The sequence below is a fragment of the Limulus polyphemus genome, unplaced genomic scaffold (genome assembly GCF_000517525.1).
Source record: "Limulus polyphemus unplaced genomic scaffold, Limulus_polyphemus-2.1.2 Scaffold1890, whole genome shotgun sequence".
Taxonomy (NCBI): domain Eukaryota; kingdom Metazoa; phylum Arthropoda; class Merostomata; order Xiphosura; family Limulidae; genus Limulus; species Limulus polyphemus.
Window position 1 is genome coordinate 67,582 of NW_013667500.1, and position 14,385 is coordinate 81,966.

The window sequence follows — 14,385 nt, forward strand, 5'->3', positions numbered from 1 at the left end:
TTAAGTGCATCACTATATCAACCAAACAGGATTTTTCCTATTGGAGTGGTCACTCCATCCTCAGGTCTTTCATTAGATCTGTTTCTAGTTTGGCATGCTAATGATTGTTGCCTCCACCACTCCTCTCAATACCAAACTTCCCCACTTCTGTTACTCAGTACCTCACCCAGCTGCTCTTGCTGTTGATGCCCTCAGAAAGTATGGATCTGATCTCATTCTTTATGTGTACCTTCTCCCACAAGTCTTGGCCTTGATTCATGACTCTTTGGCAAGTCCTTTTTGTATCCCCCCCCTCTTGGTTGATTCAGTCTTGATTTCCTCCCTCTTCTTCACCAATTGATGTCCAGGGCATATCTTCCTCTGCCTCAGCCATTATCAGTCTTGGTACAACCTCATACTCCTGCCTTTCATCCAAGAGTGTCATCCATTTTTTTTCACTCATGTGATTTGTTTGGTCCTTTCCTCAGTGATCAAGTTTCTCCAGCCATCTAGCCCTTTTTTATCTTGTTTGTGTTGCCCTTCTAGTCTCTCTATCAACTAAAGGTAGCCGACAAGGCCACCTGATAGCCTGTTACGGTAGAAACTGACAATCCTTGGTCAAACAACCAAGCAAAGAAGGCCTGATTGACTACCTTTTGACTTTCTTGCTATGTTTCCATCTTTTCCTCCTCTGATACTCCCACTTTGTTCTGGACCCATCTCATTCACCATCCTCCTCATTTGATTTCTTTGCCCAACTGGAACCTTAATGGGGGTTCTACAAAATATTACCCAGAGTTTGTTTGAACCATTGGCCATTTAGTGCTTACCATCACTTTCTCAAACACTATTAACTTCTTCTTGCTTGTGGTCATTGGAGATCTGACCTTTAAGCACTGGATGCCTTCTGTACTTTATTTCACAGATCTTCCTTGATCTTGTTCCCTGAACACTTGATTTTTCCTAAGACTTTGGATGGCCTTGGAGGGAGATCTTTCCTTTATTCCCATTTCTCTTCTGTTGACTTCAGCCTTCTATGATTATAATGATCATGATTGTCTTTTGTGTCCGGTTCTAGTGGTCAGGTGTTACTTGATGCACACAACTTCATTTCAAGGTTCCTGCAGTTGTTTATTCTTGTTGACATGGGACACCTCTTCTTCCAGTGGTCTCCTCTATGCTTACTTGATAGATTCATCAACCCAGCCAGATCATATATTTCTCCCTGGATGGAGATGCTCACAGGCGATATCACATCTGCCTCTTGATTCACTTTCTGGCCTTGCACTTTTGACAACCATTAGACAAGATCCTCCAGGCTGGAATGTGGACTATGCCCAACACCTTCATCTCCCATTACCGCCACCATCTGACAGTTTTGTCTTCCTCAGGATATTGTATACCTCCAGTTGCCAATCTCCAGTCTACACACTGTCTTTGATGGGTAAGTGTCTCTTTTACTTCTTTACCCATTTCTACTCATATAAGTTTCACTTCTCAGAACTCACCTAGTGGCATTTGTTGCCTCACAGGGTATACTTGCTTCCCCAAATATGCATCAAGTCAAGGGTAATGGTAATTAAACCTGTCCACCCTGGCTCCAAATGTGCCCATTGTTCGGAGGAGTTTTTCTGCAACACCAGTAAGGTGGTACAGTACTGTGCAAAAGTGTTAGGACAAGAGAATATTTTGTCATTCTTTCCATTTTATGGGGCTGATTCTTCCATGCTGTTACAGAATGCAAATTTCTATATTTTGGTAATGCTTCACTGATACCTGTTGACAGTTGAATGAGCCAGGGTGAGAATACTTATCATTCTTTAGAATTCCCATATACTTGTACCTAGGGCATGTCATAAGTTTCGGCATGAATTAACATAGTGATCAAACTTAAGGTGTGAAATAACTGTCATGGTACCCCATGCAGTGTCTTAACTATATAGAAATAAGTTAGCAAGGAGCTAACATATGGTATACTGGTACATGCTAAGAGAAATCAATTTAATAGCACTCCACAAATAAACCTTGATAAAAACCTTGATATATATTAAGTTTTGTTGTCATGCCATCGCCCAAAAAAGCGTAGAGAATTGTCAGTAGAGCAGAGACTTCACATAAAAGCTTTATGTGATGCTAGTTGGACTCTCTGACAAATTGCTGCAGACTTGAAATGCTCTCCAAACACAGTTAAGAACACATTATATTGTGAGACCAAAACAGGTAAATTTGAAAATAGGAAAGAAAGAGGAAGAACACCTAAACTCAGTGATACTTTGTTTATGCAGCCTTTTTGGAACAGAAGGAAGACTACAACTGATCTCAAACATGAGATAAACAACCATGTACCAAATGATAGAAAAGTGGCCAGATCTATAGTATTAAGAAGAATCAACGAGAATGGAATATTTGGTTGTGCAGCAGTTTAAAAACCTTTACTACAATCTCCAAATGTTGTCAAGAGACTGAAATTTGTTAAAAAGTACAAAAACTGGATTGTTGATGATTGGAAAAGGGTGTTATGGACAGATCAGCTCAAGTTTGAAATATTTGGTTCAAAATGTAGGTTATATGTGTGGCAGAAGAAAGGTGAAAGATACATACTTCAATGCATAGCATCTACCATGAAGTATAGGGGAGGCAGTGTGATGGTTTGGGGTATTTTTCTTCTGAGGCGCCAGGAGACATTTGCAAAATAGATGGAATAATGGACCAGTGCAAATACCACCAGATACTGATCTGTCATGGTATACCCAGTGGTTTGCATATTATTGGTAAAGGATTCTACTAACAAGAAGATAATGAACCCAAACACTCATCCAACCTATGAAGAAATTACTTAGCTAAGAAAGAAGCTGCTGGAGTCATTTAAATGATGCAATGGCCCCACAGGGCCCCAATCTCAGCCCAATTGAGCTGATCTGGGATTTGCTAGATCAAAAACTTGACAAATCAAAAGTTACTTTCAAAGGAACTATGGGAGTGTATTAGAGACATTTGGAGTAAAGTCCCAAAGGATACTTCGATTAAATATATTTCAACAATGGCTGAAAGACTCTGCAGTGATTAAAGCAAAAGAGGGGACACACAAAATATTGACTGTTTGTTGAACTCAGGCACTTCCACTGACTTTCTGTTGTACGAAATATGAAGATTAATAACATTTTGATGTTTCACCTGTGATTTACCTTCCACTGTTCATTGAAAGTAGCCTGAAATCTAATTTTTGGCTTTGTCTTAACACTTTTGCACTGTATTGTATATATATATAATGTATATATGTGTCTTTCATTGTCCATTCCAGATAGTACCTTCATAGCCTAACATGGAGAAAGCTACCGCCGGGGGAATATCTGCCCACCTCCTTGGCTCGTACATGCAGGCTTTTCAAATTAGATTTTCCTGTTACTCATTGCATTTTCTCCAGTAAAGGAGCTTTGAAGTGGTTAGGACTAATTGGGTACAGGTACCTTTTTGGTGTCTCCCCAGTGCAAATCCTCCCTCCCCTAGTCTTTGAGTGGAGCAGGAGAGACTGTTGCTACTTCCAGTTCTCAGCTGCTGTGTTGTTTGACTTGGAGAGTTCCTCACCAATTGTGCATTCCCTCCTGAGAGTCTGAGTGGGCAGCAGAATGTGGTGGGAAGTAGGGCAGAGGTGGCCATGTCATTGTAGTGCAGGTTACCCTCTTATATAATATGCCAGTTTCCCAGTGGTTCATCCAATGGGATGAGCAAAATATTCTCCTCCTGTGACAGCAAGGGACCTTCATCCCTGTTCCTGTACGTACATTAAGCGAATGATACAACATAATATATTCTAAGCTATACAGTTTAATTATTGTCCTAGTCACTCTACACCTCATGTCCAGCTGACCTGTTGTGTGTAAATTCTTGGTTTGTCATGAACTTTTCTACCCATCCTGTAACACATTAGCTTCTTTGCCTTCCTACTTCCCTCATGGCAAAGAGTATACCCATGCATGAAATGGATGCAATCTTCCACAAGTGTTGTTCCTCTAGGGTGTCAGATTTCATGGGCATTTCCCTTCAGTTGCCTTCTGTCAAAGTAGCTCATCTAGGTTTTTTGTAATTGCACTGGCCTCTCCACCACATCATTGTGTAGATTCTACCTACTGTGTGTGGAGAGGTAAGTGAGTTGTTTCAAACATTAACATTTTTTTTACTTGAGAATATATTCCTGATAGATACTTACCTGTTTGTACACCTTCCCACCCTTCCTCTCCACTATTGGTGCACATTATTCTTTCCTCATCTAAGAATGAAATTAATTTTGAGTGCAAGTGCTTATGGGGATCTACTGCACATGGAGGAAGTGTTGTCCTTTATATTGTGGAGGGCTATTGTCACATGATGATTAAATCATGCAAAATCTCAAAGGCAGATGTGCGAGTAATAGATACTTTGTGAAGAGAGGTATTTATCAGAAATATATTTTCAAGCAAGGAAAATGCTAAGTTTTTCGTTTTATGAATAAGACTTAAAGGCTTCATTGTTATGATTTCTAACTTACACAGTTTCTTCAATGGAAACCCAGATGAATGGAAAGCACTCTTACCTTTCTAGCAGAAGACCCAGGTTTGAATGTCAGCTGCTGTTACCACACACCCATTCATTCTCTGGACTTAGTTGAAGACAGAAGCAGATTAGCAGACAAAATTTAAACTAATTAGCAATTATTATTGAAAAAACTTATTGATAGTCACAATTGTATAGGCTGCTAATCATGGCACAAATTAATATCCATTTGCTACAAAATTGTCATAAGTATTTAAAATAAATATTCTCTGTGTGTTGTATTTTCAATGACAACTGAAAATTTCCATTAGTTGTTCAGGTTAAAGTTGTTACTTTGGATAATTATTATTATCTAGAGCTTGAAATAACCATTTCTTTCACTATTCCTTAAATAGAAATAATAAGTTTTTGATGCATTTTGTTAAATTTGTAGAAACTGCTAATATGCTAAAAGTCTTTTTTTTTTTTTTTCCAAAACTAAGCCACATAAATCTTGGAGGTTACAATAGCTTGTCACTATGTGATATGCATTGTATGCTAACATTATACTTGCATTGTTTGTCATCCTTTGTAATAGGTTTTCACCTGTAAACTGCCCTTTAGGAAGTTCTCTTTTGTATTAGGCTAATATAAATGTTTTGAATGAGAAAATATTCTTCTAGCCAGAAAGGTGGACTAAAATATGTATGCCCTCACTGAACATAAAAATGACATGTAAAACAACTGGAGATTATGATATTTTTATTGTTGTAGTATTAAGCTATATATATATATATATTTATAAATATATATATATATGAAGCTTAAAAACGTTTTCTTTGTGGTAAACTTTTTATTACATTTTGAATGAATAATGCTATATTTATTAGTGCTATAGTATGACACGGTTAAGAAGCCCAAGACAAAATTTTAAGATACTTACTCTTCATGTTGAGTTTGGACTTGCAAAAGCATCATGATAGATTACTGATGGCAATCTTCAATTTTAATTATTGAGGAAAGATATAGAGTGTATATTGAATGTAACTTCAAGAGAATATGCAGCAATCAACAAATCTTAAGCTGTTATATCGTACACAGGAATTATACTTCTGAAAACAACTATTGTTTGACTTCCATCAACTATTTTCAGTTATTGAAAGTCATTTTAAGCATCACCACTTACTTATTTTCTTTATCCACTTGAACAGATCTTTTCAGAACTACAAAACCTGCATCAATGATACCTGTGTAACATAGGTTGCTTGCTGCTGATTCTAATCTTCTTAATTTTCAAAGCTTTGTGGTAGTTTTCTGTATGATAATTTCTAATTAATGTACTTTTAAAGCTATTGTTATTTTTTTTTCCACAGCATCAATTTCAAATGCAATTAAACAGAAAATGAGAGGTTGTTCCAGGGCCGTTAGAAAACTTGGTAGAGATTTTAATATCCTTGATAAGAAAACACAAGGTATTCCAGAAATCAAGTTAAAAGCCTGTGAAGGAATTTCTAGTACTTTGACAAGTAGGTTTGGGAAGCAGTTACATTGCTTCACACTTAATACTATATAAATTAGATCATTTTCATCTAAATTAATGGACAGAAAATCTTTGGGTATTTGTTTTTGTTGATAATAATTGTAATTAAAATTAAGTTTTCAGGAATTTTTCATAAAATGATGTGTCGTTATTTGTTCATTAATATGTAGAAACTACTGATTGAACTATCAAGCAGTTTTGAGGTTAATTGAAACAATGTTTGACTCATAAAGTATTTAAGTTTTTTGTATGTTTTGAAAATAATTCTTTCATCATTGAATATTTTGTTCAAAGTTAGATACAATAAAAAAGAAACAAAATCATAAATTTAATTTTCTCATAAAGAGAAGAAACTGTTAGTCTCTGTTAACCCTTTGCTATGGGTAGGTCAAAGTGTGTGACTTTTTAGTTAAATTCAAATTTAATTAAACTACTTTATTATGAATTCATGAAATGCATACAAATATATTAGGCATCAAAACATAGATAATAAGTCAAATGTTAATGTTTTATAAGTTTTAAGTTCTTAAGTTTATAAGGAAATATTTTAAACAATCCTCAATTTCCCCTAGTATGAGAATTGTGACATTTGTTCTCTAGGTCTTTTCTCTTCTCTAATTTACTTACCACTCCTTTGAGAAGTACAGAATTTAATGTAAATTACTCATTATAATGTAAAAATACTACTAAGGCAAAGTTTGATTTTTATAGCCTTCAATCTTATTTGTGTATGTAGTCATAAACTAGAAAATCAGACCCACTTGCCATGCCCACCAGTCACATCATCTCTTTCGCAAATTACAAATAGTTCTCTCTGATGTATTATATTGTTTTATGTATAGAGTATTGTCTATTTTGTCTTCAGTTTGAAAGTTTCCCTCACTGTATTTAGATCGACCAGCTTAAGGTAAGGTTTAAAGACTCTTAAGCCATAGTTAGAAAGCCAGATAAATTATGATAGTTATAAGATAGTGCTTGTTTTGTGCATGCTATTATTCTGTGTTCATATTTGCATAATCTAAGTAAATATAATTTAGTGTACTAGTGTCATTACTATAAAAAGGTAGGCTTAAATTTCATCAACAACTGGCAGCATAAAAATAAGAGTTCACAGATAATTGATATATTTCTTGTTCTTCATATATATATTCTTTATTTTTTATTATAAAAGTAACTAAAATGTAAAAATGAGAAACTTATTAGGTTAGATTAGGTAAGATAATGACAAATGATAATACTACTAATAAATATTCTTCAAGAGGTATGCTCAAGAACAGCATGTTTGTTATGTCATTCAGTGTAATAATTTGAACTAAGTGTTTGACTACTGATTTACAATTTGTGTGGCAGTTATTAATTAGACACAATTCAAAAGGCAATAAAACAATACAAGTTAAATTTAAACATTTATGGTCCAGTCTCTTATCAGCCTGGTCTGCTTTACTTGATTCTCCCCTGAATCCATTCCATTGATTTTTGCTCTGATTCTGGGGTTTTTCTCAACCTCTGCTTAATTACTTCTTTCAGTCGTTATGGTCTAGATTGTTATCTTCCAACCTAAGAATGCAACTTTTGAAGAACCAGTGGTCCTTGTGACTCTTTTCAGTTCTCTTCTCCATCTCACTATATGTAGCTTGGGTTTTAGTATTTCGGGAGTAAGTCTACCTGATTTCAATTTTACATTTTTGAAATCAATTAAATCAGGCATTTACCTTTCAAATACATTACCGACCACTTACCCACAACTGGGTAAATTATATAATTTCATAATGACTACAAACAAGGAGGTCAGGCTCTGCTTTCCCACCATAAGTCAATGTACGAGGGTGGTCCTTATTTTTGAAGTTTTGATTTACAACATTTCACCTTCTGAAAGTAATTCACACCAATTGTTTTCTGTATTGAATAATATTTGGCGGTTGCTTAAGGTAGTTGAAATTTGGACACTATAGGCTGGAAATGGCATGCAGAGTAGGAACAGCAGACCTTAAATGAAAGTGTGAGTTGTTGGGAATCAACATCCTCTAAAGCTAAAAAGAGTACAAGAAAAAATATTATCACTCTTGATTTTGAAGTAGCTATGAACAGAACCAAGTTGAGTGACAGAAAAGCAAAATTTTCCTTACCGCCATAACCTTGGTCTTGATGAAGATCTTGACATTATTTCCTCTAGGAACTTGTCAAAAAAGGGACAATTCCAGCTAATAGTCTTGCTTGTAGTTCACTGGGATAGCAAGCTCCTTAACGGTCTAACAGGGAAAGAACAAGTGGATCATCTGCCAGTAATCCTGTCTGAAGCAGGAGTAAACCAACTCCTAGGTGTTTCAAAGTTGATTTCTAGCACTGGAGAGACTAATGCTTCTTCTGTGACTGATTTGCTGGAAGAGTGTGAAGTCATTGATCATGTAAAGGAAGTTTGCTTTGACACAACAGCAAGCAACACTGGTCACAGAAATGGAGAATTTCTGCTGTTAGAACAAAGATTAAACAAGAATCTTCTGTATGTGGCATGCCAGCATCATGTCTTAGAACTTATCCTGACATGTGTTTTTAAAAGACTGTATGGGGCTTTCCTCTAGTCTAGATATTGAAATTTTCAATTGATTTTAGCAGTATTGGGAATACATGGTCCAGTCCAGCTATGAAACTGCAGCTGACTATGGTGAAGTAGCAGAAGACACAGAGGAAGTTAAGAATAGTGTCATTGAGTTTGCTGCAAGAAATTTCAGTTCAGCCAACTTAAAAACAATAATTGAGAACTTCTTGAACTAGCCATACACCATCTTGGTGGTATCTCTCCTCATAGAGTGTGATTTATAGCCCCTGGAGCACTGCATCATGCATGATGGATGGCCAGGGCATTATATGCCTTCCAGGTCTGGATGTTTATGGGTCAGTTTTAAGCTCTCTGACTATGAGGACTTTTGTGACATCTGCATCTTTGTTGTTCAAGTCTATCTTGGGGCATGGTTCACTGCTCTTGATGCCATTTCTGCTACTTTCAATGATCTTAACTTCCTACAGTGTCTTGTTAAGTATAAGAAGTATGAATTCTGCTCTTTCAAAATATGCCCACCAACATTTTGCTCGAAATCTGAGTGAGGAACTTATTGGTTTGGCATTCTTTGTTTCAGCTCTATCCACAGTGACAAAAGGGGCAATGAAATTTTATATGGATTTCTGGATTATGACCCTGAGTCAAGGGAGCTCAGAGAGGACTACAGGGAGGCATAACAGACAGTTCAACACTTGAATGTGGTAAACAACTTTGCAGAAAGGGGTGTGGCTCTTATTGAGGAGTATAATGCCATCATAACAAAGAAAGAAGAACAGAAACAATTACTCCTTCAAGTTTTGCAGGATAATAGAAGGCATTTTGCTAACAGTAAAAAGGAAAAAATAACAATACAAATGTTAATGACCACATCAAAGTCATATAAAAATCATATAATTATGTAATTGTACTGTTGTACATGCAATGATATAATAATATACTTTTAAAAAATCTTTTATAATGCATAACAAATATGTTTATATCACATAGTACATATGGTACCAAGCCTCTTCAGTCTAGAACTTCATTCTCATTGAGCAAATTTTAAATATGGTCTAAAATGGATGAAGCTCTTTTATACTAAAACAAAATTAGGGGATGAGAGATTTAGAATTTTTAACCTGAAATTTTACCTGTAAATACAGATCACTATACTATGTATTTTTTCTTTACACATCGCAATAAGTCATATGAGAGAGTGAAAAACTCTGGGTAATTTAACACGTTCTGCATTATGTTAAGCATTGTTACGTCTCTGTATGTTTGCTTGTTAATTCTTACAAGATACAAATCCTTTCTTTATAAAACTTGTTTATTCTTCCTCAATACAACTTTGTAATGTACTTAATTTTCACAGTTACACACACTATAGTTCACAACAATTCACTCACTTTCTATCGCGCTTAGACTTAATTGTCCGTCCCCGCAAACTATAGTTCCGATCTCTGTGTCTGCTATCCTCAGTTCCCGCCAACTGTAACGGCTGTCTTTCTTTCTCTCTGCCTGCCTCGTCTCCGCCACGTCTCTGTCTTTGTCTCCACTATTGCTTTGACTCTGTCTGTCTCTCTCACTGTCTAGCACACTTATATACGATAATATTGCCTTTTCTAGAAACTTCTAAGACTCTCAACACGTGCTACCAGCGTCAATTGATGCAATGCTGTTGCAACACACTAGTGAATCTTCTAGAATATTCGTCACGTGACCCCGCTGTCGTAACACACAAGCGATTCTTCTAGAATACTCGTCACATGACCCCCTGTCGTAACAGTATATTGAGAATTTAAAGTCACATGATTTTTGACAGCATGACAGCAAACTCAACAAAGGGAAAGGCTTTTAGTGTTTCAGAGCTATGCACATGTTGAAACAAATTTTTGATTCTGAAAATGTAAGTTTTGACCTTGAAGTGATGATAGAAGTTAATTAATAAGTAAACTAAGTTCTTGGAATTCTTTTGCTGTGTTATTTATTCAATTTAAAAAACTCATCTAATATACAGTTAGTTTTGATATTTTAATTAATGGTTAACTTAATGGAAAAAGATGATCATGAATTGTTGCATTAGCCATGACAATTATTTGAACTAAAATCACTGGAGAAACATATTAAAACATACAAAGTAAGCTATTTTAATTGTCTGCTTTTATTACAATAAGATTTTATATTTGGATGTTAACATATACTCAAGACTAGTTTTAAGGAAGTTTCTAATATATTTTTTACTGTAATGGATTTATATATATATACACGTGTGTGTGAATATATGTGTATGTGTCTATATATATATATGTATGTAATCTGCTAAGTTAACTTGGTTGGTCTACCAGACAATTTCAGTCTCACAGATTTGCATCCAAGCTCACTGGTCCAATTGAGTTATCTTGTTTTGGATGGTTAGGCTTGACCCATCAGATTACAGCTAGTAAAATTAACCTTTACAGACAGAGAGTTTAGCAGAAATATGTGGTTACTAAAAACTGTTTCTGAAAATAACATTATTATCTCATTAATGATTCTTGCTATAGTAAGTAAGTAAGTAAGGAGTTTTACAATTAAAGTTTATAAACTTCAGCATTCATTTATTACTTAACCCTATGACTCCTTGTTCAATTTTGCCTTCTGCTGAGTGAATGAAAAAGTTATAGAGAACTTATTTGAAAGTTTATTTCAGATTTTATATTTTTAAATAATAATGTATTTAATTATTTCTACTAAATTGTTTTATATAGTGAAGTTTAAAGAGAAATTTAACAAAAAAATCCAAAATATGTTTTAGATTGTAAACAAGAACCCTCTGAGGCTAAATCATTTTCTTTCAACATTTTTTGAACTTTTTTTTTTTTGCACTATAGCACTTGGTCGGCCATCTGGATCAATATTTAAACATTTTCTTTTTTCTTTACGAAACAACTTCTGAGTGTATTCAACTTAAGTTATAAAATTTTCAACCAATTTTAGTCATAAAGTGTCAATTTGGGTACCTCCTTATTCAATGCACTTTAATTCATGCTTGGCAAATCATGGGATGGTAAGGAAAACATGTGATGAAACATTGTGTTCTGTATTTCAAAATAGGAAAGTGGGTGGTGCTTATTATAAAAATTATAAACTACACTTAGTTTATGGCCATAGTCCTTTGTTATTTGTCTTAGAAATCTTGCATTTGGAAAGAAGTGCATGGCATGTACATGAATATTATTATTTTTATATATATCATCAAAAATCATAATATATAGTTTATCTATTTATTTTAATCATTACATTGTTGTATTAACTCTAAATAAAAATATTTTTGGAAAACAGTCGATTCATAAATGTTAGGGTTAAGATTTCCCAATGTGGAGAGTCCAAGGTCTCTATGAATGGATCAGTCTTAGCATTTGAACTGAAAGAGGTTGGGACTTTTATATTCTTTTGCATTTCAATTAGCAGGAATAAATAAAATAATTTAGCTTATTTTTATATTTACTTCATAATAAAAATATAATTTACTATTTAAAAAGATAAGCTTGTGAGATTTGTACATGCTACTAATAGTACTACTATATTTGATGACGAGACTAATAATGCTTGGAGACGGCTTGACTGGGTAATGAAGAAAAACTTTAATATAAGTTTAACATAACAGCAAATGTACAACGTTTCGACAAGTTTTTGGGAAGTCTGAGAAGTATACATACAGTTTTATACAAATCATGAGTAGGTGCAAAAATAGATTTTCACATTCTATACTAAAAAGCTACACTGAGATGCATAAACAATTATATCAGTAGCTGATTGCAAACTGTCAAGAACTTACATACAAACTGTATATTTATATATTATGTAGATTTACACTAAAAAATTTATTATACAGTTTTAGGCAAATCATGAGTAGATGGAAAAATAAATGAAAAGTAGTTTAACATTTTTTTATAATAAGAAAGCTACACTGAGATACGCATAAGAAAATTACATTTCATTAGCTGATAGCAAACTGTTAAGAACTTATATACAAACTGTATATTTATACATCAAGTACATGTACACTAAAAAATTTATTATACAGTTTTAGGCAAATCATGAGTAGATGGAAAATAAATGAAAAGTAGTTTAACATTTTGATACTAAAAAAGCTACACTGAGATATGTATAAAAAATCACATTTCATTAGCTGATAGCAAACTGTTAAGAACTTATATACAAACTGGATATTTATACATTATGTAGATGTACATTGAAATTTTATTACACATGTTTTTGCAAATCATGAAAGCTGAAGCTCAACATTGTTACCAAAATGATATCCGAAGATGAATAACCAAGTGTAAGGTCAGTAGTTGAAACTTTATCAAACTGTAAAGAGCTTACGTACAGACTGTAAAGTTGAACATTGTTCAGACAATAACTGAAAAATTTGTACATAAATCTTGAGCAGAAACTGAAGCATGAGATATCTATAAAAATGTAATGAAAAGTGAGCACAGTAATATATAATAAATAAGAATTGTATCCCAGGTGCACAAAACATTTGATTTGTATGCTCTTCTAAACTGTATGCATAGTCAGGTATGTCTTTGTAAAAATATTGGTTATATAAGAAATGAAATAAACATTTAGAAAATCAGAGCAATGTGAAAGTTTTAAAACGTTGAAAAATAGAACTGCATTTTAAGCAAATGGGAAGACCTAAATATAAATGCTGAGTGGAGATGTAAAAAAAAAGCAAAGTAATATAAACACCAAACCTGTACTAAAGAATCTTTAGTTTTTAAGAAAATAAAGTAAGAAGAAGATAAAAACTAGAAATGTGATGCCTGTACTTATTTTCAGAATACTTTAAAAAGTTAAAAAACATAATTACCCATCACATATTGACTGACTTTACTAGAAAGTTAACTTCTTTGAAGAGTCTTACACACACATGAACTTTGCACTGCATGTAATTCATCTTAATCCGATGACTACCAGCTACTAACTTTCTTAGTAGGCAATGCAAGTCTTGCTATATTTCATTCCAACAATAAAACTAGGGTACGAATATTTTCGAAAATTCATAAGGACTTTGACAAATGTAGGTAGTTTAAGAAACATAAAGCCTATTACTTTTAATAAATTTAGTTGTTTTGCATTATGATCTTTAATATCTTGGAAAATTACATTAGGAAATCATATTTATAAGAAATTATTACAATATTTATATTTGCTACAGATTTGAACTTATTACTTTTAATGTTTTAGTACATTATTTTGAAATCCCAAAAAAATTGTATCCTCCATAAAATGCAAATTTTATCTATTTTTAATTTTCTTAATAATCACGTATACTTCTTATGGTTTCAAGTAATATACAGACCCGTAAATAATATTTGTAAATAAACCTAAACAATAAATGAGTATTTTTATTTTTAACTAGGACTTCATTTTTATATATGTACATAAAAACATTTTAATTTTGTTTCATAAACATATTTTTATTTCAAATTTATGTTTATGTTTCATTGCAGTCATACTTTTGTGTTTATTGTGCTGAATAAACCGTGGGGTTAGCAGTGTGAACTTTGTACGTTGTCCATAAACTATCTCACCCCTTTTGGTGGTCACTCTCGTTTAACCAAGAGCGAGCATGTGCGCATTTGAATGTTACTGTAGATATGATAGTAAGAAAGCTTTTCGGTACTTGAATATCATTTCTTTGAACTTTCAAGCAAGTTTATTCCAACATATGTCCGTGTATGTTGTTTCAGAATAGAGACAAAACTAATTGCAACTACTAACAAATGTATGTAACAGTTTTATAGTACAGGTGGTTTCAATAAAC

The 14,385-nt window shown here is 33.6% G+C and overlaps 1 protein-coding gene across 2 annotated transcripts in view; it reads left to right on the forward strand.

The window, feature by feature from the left end:
• The window catches only part of LOC106465268, a 134,364-nt gene that overhangs the window by 49,198 nt on the left and 70,781 nt on the right, over positions 1 to 14,385 (forward strand). For both annotated transcript variants that reach the window (XM_022393128.1, XM_022393129.1), the window contains exon 11: positions 5,862 to 6,014. In XM_022393128.1, the coding sequence (XP_022248836.1) occupies positions 5,862 to 6,014 (153 nt within the window). The remainder of the gene's footprint in view (positions 1 to 5,861; positions 6,015 to 14,385) is intronic.